The 24,547-nt window shown below is 41.7% G+C and overlaps 2 protein-coding genes across 4 annotated transcripts in view; one reads left to right on the top strand and one right to left on the bottom strand.

The window, feature by feature from the left end:
* Window positions 1–54: 54 nt before the first annotated feature.
* On the bottom strand, window positions 55–13,208 carry cbwd (COBW domain containing). 2 transcript variants are annotated; one of them, XM_047592605.1, is made up of 16 exons: window positions 13,051–13,208; window positions 12,483–12,634; window positions 12,266–12,352; window positions 11,663–11,759; window positions 10,734–10,825; window positions 8,071–8,130; window positions 7,595–7,632; window positions 6,686–6,732; window positions 5,604–5,690; window positions 5,466–5,510; window positions 4,814–4,870; window positions 2,821–2,872; window positions 1,343–1,411; window positions 1,195–1,260; window positions 877–1,003; window positions 55–560 (listed from the first exon to the last, which is right to left on the bottom strand). In XM_047592605.1, the coding sequence occupies exons 2-16, from the start codon at window positions 12,598–12,600 to the stop codon at window positions 487–489; spliced, it is 1,116 nt and encodes a 371-aa protein (XP_047448561.1). In that variant the 5' UTR covers window positions 12,601–12,634; window positions 13,051–13,208; the 3' UTR covers window positions 55–486. The 2 variants fall into 2 exon arrangements, with proteins under 2 accessions (XP_047448561.1, XP_047448562.1); XM_047592606.1 differs by having other exon boundaries at window positions 6,686–6,738; window positions 7,601–7,632.
* A 3,046-nt stretch (window positions 13,209–16,254) lies between these two features.
* Window positions 16,255–24,547, top strand: part of dock8 (dedicator of cytokinesis 8) — a 50,984-nt gene continuing 42,691 nt past the window's right edge. Inside the window, exons 1-2 of one of the 2 annotated variants that reach the window (XM_047591583.1) lie at window positions 16,255–16,541; window positions 23,900–24,002. In XM_047591583.1, the coding sequence (XP_047447539.1) occupies window positions 16,486–16,541; window positions 23,900–24,002 (159 nt within the window). In that variant the 5' untranslated portion in view covers window positions 16,255–16,485. The remainder of the gene's footprint in view (window positions 16,542–23,899; window positions 24,003–24,547) is intronic. The other variant, XM_047591582.1, reaches the window with a different exon arrangement.

Here is a 24,547-nt window from a genome sequence, read left to right as displayed (position 1 = left end):
GATTATTTTGTTCAGGTATGCGGGAAAAGTGGGGGGAAAAAATAGCCCATTCATGTTTTCTTTTTTAATTATTATTATTAATCATTTAAAAATACAGTTGTGCAGAGTCAGAAAGTAAAGAAGTTTTAATGTATCACAGATGATACAGTGAGCGCAACACCAGCCGCCTTCCTAAAAATGCAATGTACATTACATTTCTAGACAAAGTAAGTCTTTCTTTTAGAGGCCATTTATACTGAGCATGTTTGGTTTGCTTCCGGGGTCAGAAGGACCCCCGTTTCTTAAGCACTCTTACTTATGCAGCTTTTGAAGCCAGTTGCAACAGTTGAAATTTCGGTTCTGACCACTACAGATATCTTCCTCTGACGTAACCTCATCCTCACATAGAAAGGGAGTGAATGCCTGGAAGAGAATCTCAGTTTGTGATTCAGTGTTTGCTCCAGAATCAATAGCTTTTTATGTGGAGAACTGCACAGGGCCTTTAAGCTAATTTCCCTCTGCATCTAGTACCACTTTAGACATAAACTGCTCCTGCAGGATGTCCTTGTCCAGGTTTCTACCTGCAAAAAACAAGAGGAGACAAAAGTAAGTAAACTTGAACACAGCATGGATACGTGTAGTAGCTTTTACTTGCTAGGGTGACCTCTCTCTATTTTCCAAATAATATTCATTAAATTATACTTTTCCTATCACATTTACAGTAAACTGCTCCATTAGGTAAAAATAAACCAAAAAACTATGACTCAAAAAAACAGAAAACAACTTTCAAAGTTAAGCAATTGAGAAGCCAATTTGATTAATATAGTTAAACTCACTGCACCGCCCGCTTTCACAAAGACAAAAAGATAAAACAGAAACAAGTATGCGTGTCCTCGCCTATAAAGACCAGCCGGTTGATCCGTGGGTTCTCCTCCCAAAGCTGCAGAGTCTCATTCAGCTCGTACAGCTCGTGGACCCCCTGCAGCATCACTTGATGGGCTTTACCCGCAAATGAAACGATGCCCTGAAACACACACACACACACACACACACACACACACACACACACACACACACACACACACACACACACACATTACACATGACACATTAACCGGCACTGAATGAAGCACTCGGAAGCGATTAATATAGATAATGAAGCCGGTGTTATTGATCACCACCGCCGCTGGTGGCGTCTATTGTGCTCTGCTGTACCTTTAACCGGATGACAGTCATGGGTTGCCCCTCTTTGTTGGAGAACGTCTTTTCCCACAGGAGATCCTGAACCGGTGGAGAACGGCCGTTTACTTTTCAACGGACTTCACAGTATTACAGTCATTTATTATCTGAACTGGGCCTTTACCTGGACGAAGGCGTTCAGTGCGTCCTCGGAGAGATCTCCGGACGCTTCAAACGTCACGGTTAAAATGCTCTGAGGACAACACGTCAAGATGAAAGATTTAGAACATGATATTTTGTGGGTTAATGGAAAGCAGGGGGCTGGTTTTCAACATTTTTCTTTTCCAAGCAGAGTCACCTTTTTAATATGTAACTGAGATGAATGAAAATAGTATTTTTAAGTATAAACACAATGAAGAATTATTAATTACAAATTAAAATTACGCAAACTAGTAACTCAGATAAATGCTGCTGCTGCTGCAAAAAAAAAACACATTTCTTTGGGAAATGTGTTGTAAGACGTTTCTTTAAACTGCATTTCCACATATATTTTCAGTTTACTGAAACTTGCAAAGTCATTATTAATCCAAAACAAAAGAAGCCTTTTTCACGCCCCGACTGATGACTCCGCCAACGGACGTGTCGAAAACCACAACTCTGAGCGGCACCTGAAACCCAGCAGCGGCATCCATCTTTACCCCCCCCCCCCCGCTCTCTTTTTCTTTCTCTTTACACACACACACACACACACACACACACACACATGCAGTCCCTCCTTTCCATACTTCCTTCCAGCATTAAAAGGGCACTTTGCAGATATTCGGGGGGTGAGTGGGGTTTGTGTCGAAGTGTTAAGGTTACACACTTCCTTGTCATTTGGTATAACAACAGAAAAACGGCATTCTCATTTGCATGAAAAGAGCAACAGGGGGGTAGGGCTTCATGCGGGAAAGGGAACCTGAGAGAAAACAGACAACAATGCCGCTATTTACCCACACAAATAACCCTCATCTCTCCTCATCCTGTGATAAAAGTTCATGGGTATAAAGCTCCGCTGAAAACAATATGAGGCTTAATTGCTGCGAGGAGTCATTTGGTCTGATGAAAAATAACATCCACAACGCTTGAAACAATAAGAGAGATTTAGTTATTAGAGATTGAGAATAATCTGTATATCTCCTCAAAAAAAATGTGGTGAACTGTACTCTTATTAGAGGTAACGACAACTGCACTCAGTTCAACAACAACTGTAAAGTCGTAAGATAAAGCCAAGACTCCAGTCAGCCTAGACAACACCCGGTAAGCCGAGAGGGGTTCAATGCCTCGGTGCGTATGACCCAGACAAGGTCCATTTGTAATGTAACAAGACAACATCAAAAGCCTCAAGTTGATCTCAACACAAAAAGCGAAGCAGGGAGGGAGTTTTCACCCCAGTGTCGCAGCCCGGGGGAATGCAAAAGCACAGATTTAGAGCCTGAGGAAAATGCATGCTCTCCCCCCCTTCATCGCCCCGCACTCCCTCCTTTATCCTTTAGGAAATGATGTGTTGAAATAAATTAGCAAACAAAACAAGGAAAACTCTTGGGAGGGGTACTAAAGAGTAAGCACTCGGGAACAAACACACCTCAGAAGCGGAACCAGCGAATCCAAACGGGCACATACCTTGTCGAGATGCGGCCTTGTAGATTTCACAAGTTGGAGCTTCTCTGCGAGACTTTAAGAGGAGAGAGATGATTAAACACAGACTAAATATTCAAACGTCAAAAGATGGTGGTTGTTGACTTTATGACTCCCACTGAAGAGGCAGAGTTTAACCGAAAGTTGAGTTTTCGGTTCGGCTGCAGCGCATCAGGATGCTTGCAACGTCATGACACGCTGACTCTAGTTTTGGCAGTTTGGGCTCATTTGTTTTCATTTCTGTGGGGAGTGAAAAAGTTGGAATTCAGATACAAGTTTGTGGGTCTGTTTTTCCAACAACTGCTTTCGTGTTTGGCAGATTACGTTACTGCTTTCTGGAAAAAAAGCAGAAAATATATTACATATTGGCAACAGTACGATTTGGGAATTGTTACTTTTTCAAGATCCTACATCCTACACTGCAAAAACAGCATTACTAGAAAGAAGTAAAATATTCTTATATTCAATCAAATCATCTTGTATTAAAAAACAAAAAACATCTGCCAATCGGTTCAGCTTTTTTTTCTTTTGCTAAAAAAATATCTTAAAATAAGCAAAAAATTCTTGTCTCTGAACAAAATATAAGATGTTTTTCTTTGACACAAGGATTTTTTGCTGTCTTGAAATTCCATTTTTTTTTTTGTTGCAGTGTAAAAGATGGAACTGGTCTTAACTGATGGTCAACCTGATGGGAGTGAACAAGCAGACACTGTCTTGTATTTATTGCTATCAGGTCTAAAAGCTTGTTTTCTGATGCCTGAAGGAGGCCTTCTTGGTTAAATAAAGAATTAACGGACGTGTCTCTTATTTCATTTCGCCTCCATCCTCCCACTTTTCTGGTGACGACGAGTCAATTATCCGTTTATTTTCCTCCGCGTTTCATCTCATGGTACAATGCTTAACGACACAGCTCCAAATGGACTTGGGAAGACTTTAGGAATTGCAATTAAATCCTATAGAACACCCACCACCACCACCACCACCACCCCCAAACAAACTATAGCCCTTGTTCCCCCCACATCGCCCTGACCTCACAAGGAGGATAAATGTTGTGTCCAGCTGCTTGAGCCCTGCGTGCTGTTAGTGCCACACAGGCAGAGCGGCGGGGGGCCGCTTCAAACAGCCAGCATGGGACGGAGGGGAGGAGGGGCGGGGACTCTCAAAGACAGGGGGAAAGGAGCTATCTGTTGGGACAAGGGGAGCTCCTCGGGAGCCAGTGGACACACACAGCTCTAATCCTCCGCAGCTGGTCCCAGAGACACTGACTCGGGGCATGTAAGAGAGCTTTAACGCGGCGGTCCGCTTCATTCACATGAAGGGATGAACACCGACTCTATTCATAAGGATGACATTCTACCGGGGACACAATATGATGAACGTCCCGCGGTGAGACAGGGGAGCGCTCAATAAAAAAAAAAAAAAAAGAGTCTGTTAATTAGAGAGAAACACGGGCAGCTACAGTATCAAAGACAGACGGATTATCAGTTCAAACAAACCAGCAAACACACAAAATAAGTTTGTAATCCTTCACTGCGACACATATTTTTGTTATCACTGAAAACTCTTGTGTTTGCGCGTACAGTAGGTCAAGAGATAAGTATCAATATATATGCTGGTGAGTACGGTAAAAAGCTCAGGGAACTTTTTTTTCCTGCTAAGAAATTTTCTTATTCTAAAAAAATGTTCTCTCATTACTTCCTGCTTCCTAAATACAAAATATAAAAAAAAAAAATATCGAAATTGACATCACCTTGAAAAAAATCCGCTTTGGGTTACTCTTAGTTTGTTCTTTTTTTTTTTTTAAAAAAGAGAGAGCTCAATATCCTAATTTACTAAATGCTGTAAATTTGAATTTAATTTTTTAGAAATTTTCCAGTGTATAACCCTTCAATGTGAAATTAGTGTCAATAATTCACATTATGCACGTCTGAACGCATTCTTCGTTCATAAAAAGTGAAACGGGACAGAAGTAACTCACTTCACTCCGTCCTTAGTGTCGAAGGAATGCAGGTCCAGCACTTCAGAGAGGTCAACCCTGTGGAATAAGATCTCAGATGACTTTAATTTTATATCCAAACACACCACAGAGGGTAATGAAGCAACTTTTGCCACCAAATAACATTAAACGTAACAACGTCAAAAGATATTCGGAAACGTTTTTTTGATTAACCCCTCGCTGCACGGTGTCTTTCATCTGCTCACCCTGGTCTGAACTCTGTGGGAGCACCCACCCAGGCCTTTGATACATGCTGCTTGTGTTAGCCAGATGCTACCTGGGTTCAATAACACACAACACGCTAACTTGGAGGGTGCATACTTGGACGCACGCACGTACACAAACGTGCCACCCCGTCCGTTTGGCGACCCGGGGTCAGAGAGCAAAGACTTGGGGGTAACTGAACACCGCTGAAGGTTTGGTGTTTACTCAGGGCGCAGCGGTTCGTGTTTGCATATGTGCGTGTCCCGGGAGCGATGTCACGCCTGAACTGCTTCATCTCTGATACGAAGATCTGAGCTGAGTTACACTAAACCCAGCGGGAAAGCAGGCCACAGAAAAGCTACTTAACCCCTTCTCCCGGATTGATCCTCTGTTTGTTTGGGGTGGGGGGGCGGGCGGGGGGATGACTTACCTTGATCTCTGGGTTTCAAGAATCTTGACAAGACCGTTTATAGATCTGAAGTGAGAGAAAACAAACACTTTAGACTTACTTTCATTTATTCCAAACAGCGGATTCCTTAAGAAAAGAAATGATGAGCAGCATGTTGACCTGACAGTGTCTCTGACGTGGTTTAATTCCTCTTCATTCACCAGGTCCGTCTTGTTGATGATGGTCAGGTCGGCGACAGCAATCTGTCTGAAAGGACACATTAAAGTGTAACAGTGGTTTAATACGGTGTGCTGATATACGCATTAAAATACGTCTGGCACCGACAAGAAAGAAAGAAATCCACCTTCAATGTCGAGAATTAAAAGCAGCAGGACTGTGCATCTTGCTCTATTAATTAAAAAAAAAAAATGCGGGAGCTGCAGTCTGTTCAGTTCAGAGGTGACAACGCAAAGGAAAAATGCAAAGTGTATGCAAGGGGTCCTTTTTTTCCCCATCTGTGTATTTGTTCAACAACATCACTACGCAGCTGCTGAAGAGACGAACTGGGAGGCAGAGAGAGGAGCAGCAGAGACACGGTTCTCTGGTACTCAGACACCACTGAGTATTCAGTCTTTAAGGAATAGTTAGTCATTTTGAAATCCCTCTTCATGACTGTTATAATGTTAAATGTTGGTTTGTTTCTAAAGAAATATAGATAGTATATAAAGTATAATTTCAGCTGCACTTTTAAGAAGAGGACGTATGTGTTGTCTTGCACAGTTTACGCCGCCTCAAAGGAATAAAAAGGGACTCTCTTTAATTTGTTAAAGATATATATAATTTGTAGTTTTTATATATTTAATATACATGTTTTTTTTAAATATGCATTCATTGCATAGTTTATTTTGAAGTTACATCCTATATCAGAAATGTGTTTTTTGTCTGAGAAATAATGAATCTTTTTTCAGTCATAATTTGTCTGCAAGCTTATTCTGATGATATAAAAAAAAAAAACTTGAGAAAATGGTATCGTTTTGCCCAGTATCGGAAATCGTATCAAATCGCGAGTTGAGCGTATCGCCACATTCCTAAGATTTCGCGTAGGACTGACATATTAGAGTGCATTCGTTTTCACTAATGCACCTAACGAGCTGGCGAGTGAGTGTAAAGCCATCGCCAGCAGCTGGCGGCAGGTAGTCTGACCCTGTGTAATATCTCATATGTTTAATCCGTTTTACAGGGACAGAGTGCAGCACACGTACCTGGCTGCTTCATTGACCAGTCCGTCTGCTTTTTCCTCCGTCAGTTGCTGCAGAGACAATGAACACAACTTAATTTTGCAGCACAGCCCGACACAATGGCCCGTGTGTCACCTCAGTGAGATCACTTTTCATTTTTTGCGTCCGTGCTTTTGCGCTGGGGATTGCTGCGTTTTCCAAACCAGCTTAATATGCAATAACAGACAGAGCAGGGGATGTTAGTCCAGATCACACCCCTCGGTGTCAATCTGCCACAGCGCCAGCTTTAATCTCTGAAGGACTGAATGACAAAAATGTATTAAATAAAACTTGATAGAATGGCCGATTGCTGCCTACATATAACCGCACCGTGGGACGTGTGAGAGAGAGGGCAGGCGGAAATGTGATGAGACACATGAGCGGAGAGGCAGGTGAGTGGATGTGACACCCCTATTACAACGGTCACTTCTCCGATATCTATTACTTCTTCGGCCTCTCCTCCTTTCTGTCATGGCTTCCTTCATTCCCCCTCTCCCCCACTCTAGAGGACGGAGCCTAGGCCACGAGATGTGTCACCTCACCGAGCTTGACACCTTCAAATTAGAGCCCATTATCTAGGTGTCACTCGTCCCGTTCCTTTTAAATACTTCACAGAGGAGGGCAGGATGTGAATGCCGTCGTTCGCCGGGGGTTTACGAACTCTGCAGAAAACACGCTTTGAAGTTTGGAAACCACGTGACCAAAGCTGCAAGTAATTCTTATGTTCAATACTGGGGAAATTTCAAGGTTCTGGATTTCATTAATAAATTAATCATTTAGTCTATAAAGAGTTGCATCCCCAAATTATGACATGTCCCCAAACTCCAGGTTATAAATGAATTTATCAGTATGAATTTATCACCTTCAGCTAAAATCTACTTTCTCGTCACGTACCTGCAGTCCATATTTGGCGTCGATGACGGTGACGATGCCTGGACGGACAAAATAAACGGGATCAAAGTGAGCGCCACAGTTTGGGCACAATCTGCTCTGTCACTGGCCTTTTGGTGTTCAGTCTTTAAGACGCTCTCTGTATTATTTGAACAACACTTTTGGTCTACCGGCCTGTGACAACAGAGCGGACAGCTGAGTATTTAGTGCGGAGGGGCAAGACACGGTTCATCCAAACACTCTCCCACTTCATGAGTAGGGCAGATAAATAATAATAAAAAACTAATCATGTGTGCACTGTGATTTAAGCTTTTTCAAAACCAGACTGAGCTACGCACATTAAGTAACACGAAAATGCCTGGAACCTATCAATGTTATTCGAACAGAAAGTTTGATCCATGCAAGTTACAAGTTAATCTGTTTAAAAATCTGACGCAAACAACTCATCATCACTGCACGAAGTACAAAAATTCTCTTACCGTCCAAGTAAATGTCGCTGCCAAGCTCCGCATCCACCCAGAACATGGAGGCTACGGCTCCTGTCAGAGAAACATAACCAATAATGTTCAGTGTCCCTGTGTTCACCTCCTCAGAAGAAGTCACGGTCAATATAATTTGGCTTTTTTTTAAGTAACATGAAGAAACTCTTTACTGTCAAAGTGAAAACATATTTCTACAAAATTAGTTTAAGGCTGCAAATACTTGTTTTCTGATTAGTGATTCACGTGCAACTGAAAACCTAATTCTATAAAATGTGTATAAAACTTTGATAAATCTACATTTTCCAAGTCAAAGTCATCCTTACAGTGCTTTTTTTTGTCTGATCCACAGGACAAAAACTCCACTGACTGTGACTCACACGCATACACCCACTCAGAATTATTATTTTTTTTTTTACTGCAGATATTGCGCGTGTACAAATGCAAATATACTGAATGTGTGCATGTAAACGTATAGTATTACTTCTGATTTAGATATTTATGACAGTAATTTATGTTCATTCCCAATTTGTTAATTATAATACTTATAAGGGAAAGCAGCAGATGAGACACTCTGCAGCAGATTTATATCAGCTGATTAGTAAACATGTGTTAATATATATTTATTTTATTTATGTAAAGTCTGTAAAGTGCGATTGACCCAAACCCTGCCTGTATTGTTTTTCTGTCCGAGCTCTGTGGATCAGATAAAACCAATATCAGAAGCTTTCAATTGTTTATGTCCTCCTGGTACATTTGGTTTGTTTCTATTTTCCTGCGGATACGGTCACCACGAGACCCTCTGTTACCATGCCAGCCACCGCTTGTTCACATAATGCACTTTTTGTCAAACTGCCAAGCGAGAATACGAAAGCATTGTAAATATTTGATGGGTGCGTAATGAAAACACTGCTTTTGAGTGGCATGCTTCACATAACTCATCCAAACTGCCCCTGGATGCAAGCAGAGAGTCCCCCGGGGGAGTCTTTATGATTGGCAGCACTGCCAGGGCCAATGACAGGCCTGTCCCGGTCCATAACAAGCCAATGACATGGCAGAGGAGCGAGGGCAGCCGCGGTCTGAGCGTGCTCTGTTGGTCCCGTCTGTGAAGCCAAGTGGTGTGTGTCTGCCCGTGGCGCTACCTCCTGACACCTGTCACTTAGTGACACACCCCGATCGCCACAGAACTCGCCCTGTAATGGCCTAATATTGATTTCAATATCATTCAAATACAAGAAAACAGCTAGCTGGGTATTTTTATTTTTTTTTTGACAGAAGGGGCCTTGATCGTCCCGTAACAGCAGAACCAGACAGTTACTTATCGAACGTTTAAGTCAAGATTCGAGCCGTTGCTGCATCTACACATCGATCACCATGAAACCACCTTCCTTGAATGGTGTAGGTCTCCCTAAAACAGTTGTGACTCATCAGAGAATCGACATGGGCCTTCTGAGAGGGGCCTCTGTGGGTCAGGCTTGTTCCGGTGCATCCCACAGATACTTGGTCACTTTGGGATCTAGTGAATTTGGAGGCCAGGTCAACACCTTGTGGTGTTTTTCATGTTTTCTGAGTTGTCATTGGTTTGTGGTTGGGGTGTCTCGTCTGGTCTCGGAGGGGCTTTATTATTTGCTTCTCCTGTCAGTGGTCTTAATGTTATGGCTGATCGATGAATCTACACATATTCACAGAACGGATATGCCTTAACGGCAGTGGCCTATTTCTGCAGGACACAAAGCAACAATGATTTAGAAATCAACGAGTTAAAGGTGTTTACTTGGGCTCCAAATTCTCCAGATCTTGTATTTGTGAGCTGTCCTGGTCAAAAAAAGTCCCCACCATGCAGCTGCCAAGACTGCTGCAAACGTCTTGGTGCACAATACCACAGCACATCTCTGAAGTCTCCTGCCTCGACAGGTCAGCGCAGTTTTTGCAGCAAAACGGGTTCACACAATTAGTAGGCGTAATGTTAAGGCTGTATGCGACCCACAAATATCGCACCAAGTTCACTAAGGCAACAGATTGAACCATTAAGTGCATGTACAGTTTATTCTGTAACATGGCAACAGTGAATTGAGCGAACCACTGTTGAAGTTTCAGTTCAAAGCTTGTGGACGACTTTGTGTCCCAATGAAATGATCCATTTTGCCTCTCAACACATCTACCGCAGGATATGAAGAAGTTAGTTTGATGTTGTCATTTATAAGATTCTTGTATTGTACACAAGCTGTTAGCAGGACCTGTATGAATACCCTTTTTCTCATTGTTTGTGCTGCTCTCACAGCAAAATTGGTTAGCAGTTAGCAAACACATATACAGTGGAACGTGATTAATTCATTTTTCAAATACAGTAGATTTATCCAGATGACTGTCAAATACCTGTGGCATGAGCTGCTCTTGAGTGTGTGCATGTGTGTGTTTCAGTGTGTGTGTGTGTGTGTGGGCTGGAACAACCTCATTGCCTCCAGCCCACACACACACACACACACACACACACACACACACACACACACACACACACACACACACACACACACACACACACACACACACTCTCTGGTTTGACTGTCTACACAGTCCAAAGCCAGACAAACAATGACCTACAATAAAACGCTAATTTGTGATACTGATCATTTATTCTTGTTTTACTAAATGTCTGTAGTTACCTGGATCAGCGAGTCCTGTGGTTTCTAATAAAATGTAGTCAAACTTCCCTTTCTTCTCCATCAGGTTTTCAATGGCTTTAAGACCATTGTCCCTGAAAAAAAAAACAATGATGAATCAATAATAATTTAAAATTACCCTGTTATGTGCAACAAGGATGTGCTGAAAATCCACCACTGAGGACCAGACTACAAACTCTCTGGAGTGACTGACTTTCCTATCTTTAATGCGCTGTAGGTTCTCTGTAATTCAGTAGAGCGCTCCTTAGCATAAAATGTATCAAGATGGTAAGATGTAAGATTGTTTGTCAGTACTACATAGAATAGAACAAAATAGAATAGAATGCTTTTTTGTCATTCTACAAGAATAATGAAATTAAAATAGGTACATCTGAAACCGAGCATCAAGACATGAAACTAATAAATAAAGACACATAAAATATTAAAAGTTGTGGCACACAGAATTGCTGGATATTGTACGTGGTATAAAATCAAGATGAACATTATTGCACAAAAAAGAACATTTGCAGTTATCACAGCTGTAATAGCCCAGAGAAATTAACTGTTTTTCATTTGTTCTGCATGTAATGTTCCTATAACACATCCCATGAAGTTGCTTAGACACTGTAGATAGTGTGCACAGGTGTCAGTGGGGCAAAGAGCGGACATATTCAGAAATATGCTTTTCTCTCACTACAAAATTCCATTTGTGTTTTATTGTAGTTTCCAAGGATTTTGTTCTATGTTGGAAATGTATGGCTGCTGCTGTGCAAATATAATAAACACTCGGTTTGAGTAATTATGCTTAAAACATCAGGCATTACTTTATATTTCAAGCTGAACAACTGTGTAATACTTTAACACCACATGGACAACATTTTTTATTTTTATATTGTGTATATATATGTGTATATATTGTATATTGTACGTACTTGACGGAGCAGCAGAGACAGCCATTCCTCAGTTCCAGCCACTCCTCATACAGCTCCCCTGCCTGGCTCACAGCGAGGGACTTCTCCAGGGCGCTGCCTGCAGAGAGAGGACGAGGGAGGAGGAGCGATCAGCAGAAGCTCAGCGGACAAAGACACTGATGTGTACTTTGCAAGATCTACAAATTTCCAAAACTCAAATACAAGATATTTTACTCTATTTCAACAAAATCTAAACCAGCGTCAGGTTAATTAATCATCCATGTAAAGTAAATGCATCGTAACTCAAATGTAAAGGCTTAAACACTCACACATGCTTGTTGTGGTGTGAACTAAGTTTGCTACCATGCTGCTCTCTTGTGGAGAGCTGAGAAACCAACATCAACGCCCACAGCTGTGCCTACTACCCTAACTCCCCACCGTCCTTAAGAACTGAAGAAGGATAAGTGGCCACACATCTTCCTGAAACTCTACCTAGTCCAGTTGCCTTTTTCCTACGTTTGGATATATCAGTCAACCGTCTGGCACAGACTTCTTAAAGCACGCAGTACGAACCGTCTTTGATCTGAACACATTCGGTTGAAACGACTGCTGCTCTCAGTTTACCTTCTCCAAATTCATTGAGTATGACAGCAATCCGCTTGTTGTGTTGTTCGGTTAAAATATAGTTCAGTAGTGTCGTCTTCCCAGCACCTGTAGAGAAGCGAGCAAATGCAAAAATAGACAACACCCTAGTTCATCATGCTGAGAGTGGACAGACAAACACTTGCAACTATAATCTTCTTTATAAGCTCATTAAAGCTGTAAGTAATAAATACTCTACCTAGGTAGCCTGTGATGATGGTGACAGGTATCTGCTCTGCGGGAAGGCCGGGCTGGGTGTTGATAGGCACCAACTCCGGGCAGTCATCCTCCTCCTCTTCCATCATCGTGCCATCCATACCAGAAATAATGTTTACACAAGCAGGATCTGATCTGATGAATGAGCACAGAAACACACATTCACCCCCACTTCATGTACAGTGGGATCACTCATTCATGCGTGCGTCCTCTTGTATAGAATCACGTTTGATGAATCTACGTGTGTGCTATAGAAATAAAAGGAAACACTAAAAATAAAAGGAGGAATATGACTTTAAGTTCATGACACGTCTGAGGAAAAACATGACTGAAAACAGAAATCAGTCATGAATGTTTCATCAAGTCGAGATGGATTTATACTACCTAGATATGTCCTAAGTTTATATTACTGAGACAATAAAAAAGACTGAGGAACTATATTGTGTCCATTTGTATCAGACACAATCTAAACAGAATTCGCAAAGTAATTACAACTCGTGCGCCATTGTCGGAAAATGTATTGAATATCTTTAACCATCACGGAGTCCTACCTGCTCAAGAGTAACGACAGCAGAAGAAACGTCTCTTTCCTTGAATTAAAAAGGCGTTGAATTAACAACAAGAGTATTTTTAAATTGCTACTGACAGTGCTCTCTGTGATCTGGTGTTGCTTTAGACAGCGTGCAACACCGTCAATGCTCCGTTAAAATCCCGACGTTGCAGCAATCGTTCCGTTTGTGTTTGCGCACACAAAGTATGCAACATCGAAATTATAAAGATATTAAACCACAAAGAATTTATGTATTATTACAACGTTTGTGTGAAAATAAATAAACTAAGGATTTGTTTCGCATGTCTGTAGCAGCAGTTTCTTAAAGAGGACTAAGCATGGTGTGATGACCACTATTCACCGCAAGATGGCGACAGAAACCAGTTTATGTTCACATCCTGACAACTGTATCGATCCGAGGTTTCAATATACAGAGGAGAGTTGGATAAAAGAGTATTATTAGTACTATCTAAGCTGTAGTTACGTTTGCAGTATTATTAATAATAATATTAATAGGAACAATAACAAGAATAATACAATTTGACTGTAAAGTGTACAGTAATGTGTCTACTTAGGCATTCAAGTCCTTAAGATAAATGATATACACAAAATTCAAACAAATATGATTTTGTAAAACTTGTCAAATCCAACAGTACCTTTGGATCCCCTTGGATAGGCAGCGAGAAAAGAGAGTCCTTTAACTGACTGCCCAGACAAACAGTGAAAATGGAAGAATGAATGGATTTAACAACTGTTTAGTGTAACAACTGGTATTTCTCAAAACTCATCTATGTAAAAAAAAAAAAAAAATCTAATCTATTAGCTATACAATAATAAAAGAGGATTCCAAATTAAACTGCATCTCATTTAAAAGGGTTGGACTATTATGCATCATAAAGTTGGAGATCTTGTAACATATATCAGGCACAATAACATATTGTTCTCAAACATGACTGTTTCCTGTCCACCAGCCTTAACTGCACAGAGTAAATGTCAGAAGAACTGCTCTCACTATTGAAAAGTCAGGATGTAACCCAAAAAGATAACCCCAATAACACCACAAAGGTGATTTAGCCACACTGCAGAAAGCTTCCTCCAAAGAGACGGAGGATGTTACACAACCTTTTTCTGCAAGCTGAGGAGTTTACTAATAATACTTGCCTCTTAATGCTGGATTTTATACACAGTTGGAGGCATGTAATTGGGCACACCCAGGCCTAATGACTTTCTTGATGTAAGTTAGATCACTGATAACGCGTTTATGGTAAATAACACAACAGGTTCTCCAACTTAATAACCCCATAGTGTGTTTCAGTATATACCAAGACCCACTGAGCATCTGCCAAATTAATGTCCCTACAAGTGACAGGAAACCTGACTTATTGTCACTTCTGGATGGCGATGGCCAGCCCATGATATAGGCAGAAAAGTAACTTGGTTAGGTTCAAGTAAAGATTAACCTCATAGACCTCATAGAGTGTTCGTGGTTAATAGCGAAGTTTATTGTAGACTTATTGTGTGTGCTTCCATAACTATTTCATCAGGTTTTTTGGTCAACACCAACTGTAAAATGGCTAAAAAAGGGTAACCAGCTACATCATTAGATAGATAAAATTGAAGTGTTGCTCATGATGATGTTGTTGTTTAAGTTAAGCGTCAATTTAACTGGTGATTGATTGAAAAATTGAGGCCAACACAACTTCGTTGTGTATCGTGTGTTGCCTGGGCCATGGGGTGGTTTCAAACCCAATTTCAAATTACATTTTAATGCTGATTATATATTAAACCAAACTGAATTAACTCTGCAAATGTGTGTATATGTGCGTGCATAAATAAATGTGTGTTGCTTGTGCCTCTTTCCAAAGAATAGAAAATCTCCATCTGTTCATCAGTGGTCGATAATTTGTCATCAAATTGCATCACATTACGTCAAAATAGCCAGATGTGAGTAGTTGTGGTGGCTGTTTGGTGCATTTTTTGCTGATTTCTATGGTTTGACTTTTTTTTTTAAACAGCTCTTGGGCAGAAAACCAATTAGCTGTGTCTGGCAACATGGGCCACGCCCCTGGGCAACGACTAAGTTGAGGTTAGAGATGGGATTTTCAGCTCTTTGAAGGGAGCCGGGTCTTGTGGATCCATTCCTTTAAAAGAGGTGTTCAAATGACTGACTGATATTTGTATTTATTAATTTATTTAGATGCCAGTTGTGGGGGTAACTAACTTGATATGGAAATTAAACACTGTGTTGGTGGGTTAGTTTGAATTATTATGAAATATTGATTCTGACAAATGTTACTTTCCTTTACAATTTTTGTCATCACAAATGTACATCCATAGGCCTCTCATGCTCGATGTGTGAGACACATGCATTTCAATAAGTTCACATGCTCTCATGTCACACATGACCAAAAAATGATAAGAACTCGCAGCACATTATTAGTAATGTATGAATAGATGAGGTGAAGGTAGGCTACTCTGCCTCAATCAGTGACCAATCAGAAAATATAAGCGACCATTCAGCCAATCAGAAAATATCAGCAGTCAATCAGTCAATCAGAAAGTCGTTGCCAGGTGTAACAGGAGTGCCCTAACCATACCTTCCACAAATGCATGAAAATGTCCACTCCTCAAAAAAAAGTGAAAGTGAAAAAATCTCACTCCAAGCTAAATTCAAAACTTGAGAGTCCTGCATATTCTTTGGCTCATTTTAACTTTTTAAGTCACCAGCTAGCAGCTACACTTTAAGTGTCCTCCCCTTCTTGAGACCACTGCTACTGGGGCATGAAGGCAGTGTGGACATCTAAGATATCAAATAAGTATAGCATGTCTCAGTCTCACTGAGGGGAGTAGCAAATGAGGGGCTTCTGTGAATCTGTGCAAAACACGCAAAAAGGTTAACAGCTGGCAACTCGAGTCTCCTGGTAGTGTTTTAAAGAGCTGGGTCAATAGATTCAATTCGTTCATGAACGTCACATCTCTGGCTCACATCGCGGGCTTCTTTTGAAAAGTAATTACGTGCTGCCAACATCGCTGCTTAATTATATGACTTCATTTTCGCTCAGTAGGATGTAAGTGACTCTCACTTTTAGGGGTCCCCAAACACGTTTTAACACAGACTCACACAAAAAACTGATTGTTAACGCTCATCTCAGCAGCGAGGGAGCGCGCGTGTCTCGTCTTGTCCCATCCCTCGTGCCCTCCGGTCTCTTTCTCTCTCTCTCTTTCTCTCTCTCTCTCTCTCTCTGTCTGAAATCAGATGCGGAAGTTTACACCCATTGCGGAGTGGAGCTGCCGTCGCTAAAACGAAGATGCGTGTTGGCATGACAGTCGAGCTGTAGCGACGACGCACGAAGCGGCGCGTCGGTGACAGCGAGGCGGCGAGACCGCGAGAAAACCCCCACGGCCACCGCCGCTGAGCTGGACTTCAGACCCGCTCATGGCTTCCTCATTGAGCAGCGCAGATCGACGGGCTTTCGCTCTGAAAATCAACAGGTAACAACGTCCATGTCTTTGCGTGTTTTTTCATTCTAGAGTTTATTTAGGGGCCAGTGTGACACTGTTGGACTCAGAAGTAGCACAGTGACTGAGGGATCCCTGTGAGTTGGAGGGATTCCACTGTAAAGCAGGCATGTGTTGAATGTCAATGTTGCAGGTTGATTCAGTCAGTGAAAAAAGGTCAGCCGGGAGCATAATAACTTTTATTTAACTACTAAGTACTTTATTACAGGACTTGTTTAAGACTAATTGTGACAGCCTTGTGATCAACCGTGAATACCTATTTTCTTGCTTATTATTGAAATGAAAAACAATACTGAACTTTGAAAACTAGGCGGACAAAACCGTGCAATATCAGTCTCATTTCCTCCTCATGAGAATGCCAAATCTATGTCTGGAGTTTCTAATATGATCATTTCCTGCAGTGTGCGTAAGGTCTGAGTAGACCATAGCTCTGCCGTTAAATGAGGAGGAGGCATGCGGTCAGAGTTCCTGCTGTGCCACTGGCCACAGGTGTGGAGGAAGTAGCTGTGTACATGGAAGTCTATTGTGTACCATGCCTCCTGTGAAGGAGTCATGCAACTAAAATACACACACACACAGTTGACTGTGTTTAGCATCTCAGGCGTGTTAAACTCCAACAGCACTGCTTCTGATACAGTTTGTTGTGATTATGTTTCATCAGTGAACTGAGGTTCATTCACATTGTGCGAGCACATAAGGTCAGAGCGGTATTGGATGATGAGGAGACCCTTATATTTTATTTTACATTATTCCAGAGAAAAATAATGTTTTTCATGTGTTCTCCACTCCTCTGTACGCCGCAGGACATGTGTCAAACTCTTGTTTTTAATAGCCAGGAGCAATCATGACTACTTTGCTGTTCTGTGCTGTGCAGAGCTGAGCTCAGCTGCTGAGGGATGTGAAGGATCTTGGGTCAGAGCCTGAATCCAGTGATGAGCCAGCAGAGTATAGTTGGCTGGAATATGCTGTACTGTTGTGCAGTTTCACAGTGTTATACAGCTTTTAGTGAGAGAACACTACAACATTAAGGCAACAAAGAAAAAAGCTTTCAGGGAAGGCTTTATAATGGCTCAAATTTGATTAAGAGTTGCCGTTTAGATTGAGACGGAGGTATTTGTTGGTAAAGATAAAGTGAAGAAGATAATAGTGGGACTCAGAAAACTAAAATTTATCAGAGGGATATTAGTGGTACAGTTAGTTTGACACAAATCAACTGCTGGCTACATAAAAAAGGCAGGGGAAAACTCACAGTTTTTTGATAACTGGACAATTTCAGTGAAGAAAGACTGCACATCTAGTCAAGAGTGGTCTCTCCATACATATTTCCTCGGTGAAGACATTATGAGAACGAGCTCTGAGGATTCAACACAAGATGTGAACAGAAAAGCCAGATGGCTGTCCTCAAAAAGTACTACAATGAACTTGTAGCCCTTGGACAAATTTTTCTGAACTGCTTAACAAATGAACCACATTATTTACAATAATGGAAATAAGTGTGGAAGGAAAAAAAAAAGAACATCTCGTGAGCGAAAGCACTCCACCGTTCTCTGTCAAACATGGCGGTGCTTTTGTTTTGATTTGGACATGTGTAGCTGCCTTTGGAACCGGCGCGCTGGCATTTATTTATTATTTCACGGATGGAATATCAGATAAACCTCAAAACTCACTGAATGAACGATCCTAAATTTGAGCTGAAAGCGACCCTTGAAAGAGCTTTTGAAGACACTTGTTGAAGATGAGAATAAACGCAGAGAGATCATCAGCAGGGAATGTACTTAAATGAAAGCGGACACTTTCATGTTTCTGTAGTGGCATCTTTATGATTTTTACAGAACAAAGAATGCGTAATAATTCTGATAGTCATGTGCTGTGAGTGTGTGGAGGTTATTTCATAACCATTATGTTGGATGACCTGACTTAAACGTAAGTGTTTTTATCATGGCAACAAAAGCCAGCCACAAACACATGGTATGGACAAAGAGGAACAATGGTCACAAGTTGTAACTCAAATCTGCGGTGCATAATGAGCTGAAAGGAACTGTTAGTTGGCACCCAAATCATTCCAATCCAGAGTTGTTTGCGCTGTGTTGTACTCTGTATATTTATCCTATACATCATGTTCTTAGTGTCACGCCCTGACTCGATATCTCGGTCAGGAGGGTCGGAAGGAAATCCTGTTAACTTAGGACACTATGTCACGCTGGTTTCACTTCGCTTTTTTGCTCATGGCAGTTTCAAATCAGGAAACTGACATTTCTTCATAGGCAAAATAATAAGGGGAATGAAAAATTACATCAGTCTAAAAAGCCAACTCCCAACATAGCATAGTGTTGCCTTTTCATTTTTCTGAGGGCCGATGGACACTTAATATACTAGGGCCGGACCCGAGGTGAATTAAGAGCATATGGTGGCAGGTGTGAGGACAGCTGTGGACGTGGGGCCTCTGTTGTTCAGCGCTCTTAAGTGGCGAGGGGAATCCGGATTGGGTTTCATCTGATTTCCTCTGGGCTTTAGAAAAGGACATCTGTTAATTTCTCATGTCTGTTGGTGGGCCGTTGGGGTATGAGGTGGATGAAAACAAAACTAAAAAAAAAAATCACCCTGTGGTCAAAGCACTCATACTCAGCTCAAAGTCACATTTTCTTGCTCGGAGCCGCCGATGACCCGAGTCCTGCCAAATGACTGCTGTGTTTGTGCATGCCTCCCTTTGACAGGAAGCTGAGTCGTGATGGTGCTGATAGGAGTGAAACCCATTAACTCTGGAGACATATGATAGTATGAGTGGGGGCATCCCATTGGTGTGCTTTCCTTCTCTTGTCATGTATACCACCATTCTTTCTGTTTTCCTGTGTTTCCTGCTCGTCCCAGACCAAGCAGAAAGCACTTATCACATGAGGGACGGGGCCTTTTAGGTCAAAAGAAACACCCACACCTATTGCACTGACTTTAAAATAGAGATAATTGTAGACTGGCTGAACAGGATGCCTGTTGGGTGTCACGTCATGAAGACAACATAGAGAAAATTGTTAGTCAAGCTATGCGGCTATCTGGGTAGCCTATTAATCAGAAATGTAGCAGGGACATTGCAGCTTTGAGCGAAGCTTGGCCATCGATTCCAGAAACGCTTACAGGAACGCACCATATGTACATAAAGCAAGCGCCGGCCTGCCATGTATGACATAACAAAAAGAGGTCAGCCTCTGTCTATAAGAAGGGGATGATGAATGGTGCTTTTAAGCCCAGGACCCACACTCGGAGATTTCTTCAATTGGTAGAGACTGTTGAGGAAACACTCCCCTGGCGTGATGCAATGCAGTTATATTCCCACATTCCCTCATAAAACAGATGAAAGTATCATCCAGTATTCGAATTACATGGCCTGCTGTGGCTTGAAGTCTGTCAGCATTACTGGCAGACATGGCGCGTATGTGACGGCTTATAAATACTTTAATCTCAAATTTCGTTTCCCCCATTCACACGGTCATTGAGTGAGAGTTTTTCTTTTACGTTCCTTCACAAAGGATGACTTCATTACCACAGTGAACGTGAGATCAGCGACAATGACAACACCATAAACGATGATAATCTGTGGAGAGAAACATTAATATATAAAGCATGTTATAATTTACCAGGTAGTTGTCTCAGAAAAGTAATAATCCTAAAATGTGTTAAGTTCATCGACTAAGTTGATTAATGGCTAATCACTCCTCTAATGAGTCCTTCGACATGGCATTTGCTGTAACCGTAATATTTGATGTGCGTGATATGATTCATGATATTTACAGCTCATTCAGTAACAAACAATGACAATTGTGCTGAGTCTTGGTGTGTAGTAACAGCGTGGCCTAATCTGTCTCCAGCTCTGATTAATAGCTGCCAATGGCTTGTAATGCTGGCTTGATGTCAGCTTCCAGGGAGCAGCTGTTTTAATAGTGCCTTCCCCATCAGTGTTGATTACCTATTCTAATTATATAGTGGGGAGGGAAAAAAAACTGCTAATTGTTGTCATCAGGCTTTGTATGTAGGACAATGCTTTCTTTATGCCAAATAAGAACCACTTTTCAACATGGTGTGTTCAATGCCTTGCAGCATGTTGTATATTGACAATAGGCAGGCATCCATGTACACCAAAACGGTTAGGTTACATAGGAAATCCATTTTCCCATGCACGGGGTGGTAACTTGAATACTGTAAAACTGCATACACAACATATGCAGCATGTACCACCACTCGTCCGCGCGTATTGAGAAGACATTGATTGTGATTTTAAAATGTTACATTCTTCCCAGTGGCCAGTCCCAGAGGCTTGGCAGCCTCTCAACCAGCTATAATACCTTCTACTTGCATTCCAATGATGCAGTGCGTCCCATTTTACAAATGTGAAAATTACAGGTCTGCGTCTCGACAGCTGTCGGCCATGATGCAAAATTATGATAAACAGTAAGTGAAGTCCCATTTCACCGCCCTCTGTTGAGTTGACCATTGAAAGGGAAATGTTGAAGGACTGGATAAGGAAAGACTTTTGAACCTAAATGTTTAATATCTCTGTGTGTGATTTATGCATCAACAAATTTATGCTCAGTTAAGTTGTAGCATCAACTGGTTTTCCTATGTGCAGGCATGTGCTCATTTTTCATTTTCTTTTTCGAAAGCCGACTGTGGTTGAACTCTCAGTCCTGGGATTTTGTGTCCTGATGAGGCTGAAAAACCTCAGAAGCAGATTTTAAGACCAAACTGGTCAACGCCAATAACCGCTCGAGAGGACAAACATAGGTCTAGTTAAAGAAAGACGGCGTCCTGGACTCTATAGAAAACATTCTTGACTTTCAGTAACCGCTGCTCATAAACGTTGTGTCCTGTCGGCTGAAGTATTGTTGCTGGTCAAATATTTGTCCCTTTGTAGTGTCGTCTCTTGATCCATTATAAGCATTCTTCACTTTTCCAGTCTTTGTGGTTTCAGTAAAACGTAGTAATAAAGACACCAGCTCCTGCCAGGCTTATGACACAAGCTGCGTTCGGTATTATTTTTCCTGAAATTACCAAAAAAATCCAAAAGGTCTGTTTTTGTGTTCCTGACAAGAGCTGCTGTGGTTTTATGTAACAAAAGATGCCAAGACACAAGCCCGTTGAAGAGAGAGACAGATGCTTTCTGCTGTGACAAGCTGTTTGTCTACTAGCGGTAAAATAATGCCTGCTTGGCTCTGCTGGCAAGAGCTGATTACTGTTTTACTTGCACGGCCTTTTTATAGAAGGTCCCGTATGGTGCGTCACTGTTTGCAAGTTAGCAATCCCCACGTGTGCATGTGTGTGTGAGAATGTGTGTTCTGTGATATTGTGGGGTTGTTTTCTCGCTCCAGCGGTAATAGAGGATAAAAGGGAACATGTAAGTGACAGAGTGGTTAAGGGCTTGGTCTGTACACAGGGCAGGGCATGAGAAGGTTTTACAGGGTTTAAATTGTCTGGGGTACGAACTGAGTACGCCAGACAATATTCCCTTGGTACGAATAATACAGAAAAAATAAATTAGCATTTGTGTTTGCTAGGGTGCTTTATTTCTTTAGACGCTACCTTAGGCCACTTAAAGCAACAATTCCTAACATCTTTTAAATGTTGTCGTTAAATCTCTCGCCAGAGCCAGGATTCACAGTCAATCCTCTCCAGATAGATGAGTGGAGGAGTTGTGAGGAGCATCATGTCTTGTGTTGACTTTCTGGAGCTCTGGTGTCTTATTTAAACCCCTTTAAGCATCACTGGCTTATTGGATTTGACTCATTGCGTTATTAGAGGAGTAACTCGGCACATTCCCTTCAGAAGACACCTCTAATGTAAAAGTGGGTGTGTGCAGAGGCTTTTAGTTTGTTGATGCTCAGGTACAAGGTAGGAGGTGCACGGACAAACGACCAGCAGCGCCTCTGTCGGTTGCCATTATCAGACTGTAGCTGCATTTTGGTTCAGGAGGGGTTGGAATGAGCAGATTATGCGTGAGGGAGAATTACGCAACGAGATTGTTGTTGCTGGTGATAAGGCTCGAAGTTGATAATGTGGTCAGGCATATCTGTGGCACAGTGTGGAAATCGGCACGGACTAGTTCTCTACTATACCATACGATCAGATTCTTTTACTGGCTATTTGTCCCGGTTTATTCCACGGTGCTTTCGCTTTGCTTGTAGCAGCTCGGTGTTTCATTAGAACAGTGCTGCTGCTTCACCGCTGGACTTTGCTCGTTGTGTAAATTTGTATACTCTTCTCCCACCCATGCCTTCACACATTTTATTGACTCAGCATGTTATGGGATTGACAGGGGGAGGAGAGAGCATTATAGTCGGCATGACGGGAGTAGTAGGTGGTGGCCGAGGAGTCGTACGTCGGCTTAGTGGATTTTTGTTTGCATGTACTTGCAGATTTTACATGTTTTATGACTCTGCTGCTCCAGTGGTTTTGACAGTAATATCCCTCAAATGCAATTGTAGTTTATTGGCTTGCGGTCATAATTAGTGAGAGCAAAGTCGTAACAAAGTCCAAGGGGGCTTAATGAACCCATGAGACTGACCATAGGGGGAAGCGGTCGGGAATGTGACCCATTTGCCTCAGTCTTTGCCCTCCAACTATTCTCTGTACGGCAGAGTTGCAATAAATCATCTTTGACACTCAAATGTAAAACAGTACATGCAAAACTAAGACAATATTGAAACCAAGACGGCCTTTTGTAACTGAGCTGAAGAAAATAAAGCAGTTGTTGTGTAGAGTTTGGGAGGGCTCCAATGATATGGTAGATTAATTACAAAGAGACAGACAGAGCGTTAGCTTGCGTGGAGGACGGAATGTGTGCAACTAATTGGGGCGCTGTCTCTGTTTGTGTCATTCTCCGCTCTCCCCTTCTTTCAGGAGAAGGCTACAGGCTACAGGCATGCACACACGAACACCATCTACCCAACATATTTGAATACTAACCCCATTCCGATGTCGCGTTGATTTCTTGCTTGGTCTGACCCTTAAATCAGGACACCGTATTTATTCCACTGCCTGTATGGTTGCCAGCCATGACAAAGCCCTTACACAGCCAGCAGAGATGTGCTTCTGTAGGGCGTGAACAATAGCTTGAATAGAATCTCCATGGCTGACCAATTCAAACCAGTGCGAGTATAGGGACAATGGCTGAATCGGTGTTGCATCTGTCATTAAATGCGCCGCGAGCACGTTGATGGAATTGTACGTAATTCATGTTATGTCTATGCAAATACTAACACATATGATATAATGGCGTAAGGCAACACTGTTTTTTCTGCCTCCCGAACCCTTACGAATCTGTGGTTTCCGATGCTTCCTTTCAGGCACTCTTCCGCGGAGATCAGACGACACTTCATTGGGAGTCATGGCACTCCGAGCCACAGCCGAACCAACTCCAATGCTTCGGCCACAGTGTCCCTCATTGTGGTGAGTTTCCTTCTGCAAATAGCTTCCAGCTTTTTGAAGGTCCGCCATTTTTATGTGGCAGGAAATTGTCACATTATCCAAATCTGCTCCTTTGAAGGATTTGCAGCTACCTTTGAGGTAATGTGGGTCAGTATCGCTGCAAGCAAGTTTCAGAAAGGAATGTGAGCAACATTATGCTCATTAATGATTTTTCTGGACTAGTAGCCTTGTACATTTTCTCATTCATCATATATGTGCGTTTATATCTTGCACATTCCTGCACAGACTATACAGCACCATTTTTTTGTGGGTGTTTCTGTTTTATTTTGATGTTTTTTCTTCATAAGCATTTTTTTTCTTAATGTGTATGCATAATATACACAAATAGTCAATTCTTGTTCTGATTAACAAGATCTAAACTAAAATTTATATGTGCATCAACAATATTACATCATGAGTATTAGTGTTGTAATGCTAGTTGGGGGGACTAAAGCTTGACAGAATGGTCAGCAAGGCTCTTTTCTCTCTTTAGTGTTTGTGCCTCCAAAGGTTTATGAACGTGTCAT

Source organism: Mugil cephalus, chromosome 8 (assembly GCF_022458985.1).
Source record: "Mugil cephalus isolate CIBA_MC_2020 chromosome 8, CIBA_Mcephalus_1.1, whole genome shotgun sequence".
Classification (NCBI taxonomy): domain Eukaryota; kingdom Metazoa; phylum Chordata; class Actinopteri; order Mugiliformes; family Mugilidae; genus Mugil; species Mugil cephalus.
The sequence above is the reverse complement of the archived record's forward strand: the minus strand, read 5'-3'. Positions and strand labels throughout refer to the sequence as shown.

What these genes read in the sequence shown, in the direction of transcription:
- cbwd (XM_047592605.1), bottom strand. Translation starts at nt 12,600, where the DNA reads ATGGATGGCACGATGATGGAAGAGGAGGAGGATGACTGCCCGGAGTTG. An exon ending in CTTGAAACCCAGAGATCAAG is followed by an intron (nt 4,871 to 5,465) that starts GTAAGTCATCCC and finishes CTTATTCCACAG; the next exon opens with GGTTGACCTCTCTGAAGTGC. An exon ending in CACTGAACGCCTTCGTCCAG is followed by an intron (nt 1,261 to 1,342) that starts GTAAAGGCCCAG and finishes CCACCGGTTCAG; the next exon opens with GATCTCCTGTGGGAAAAGAC.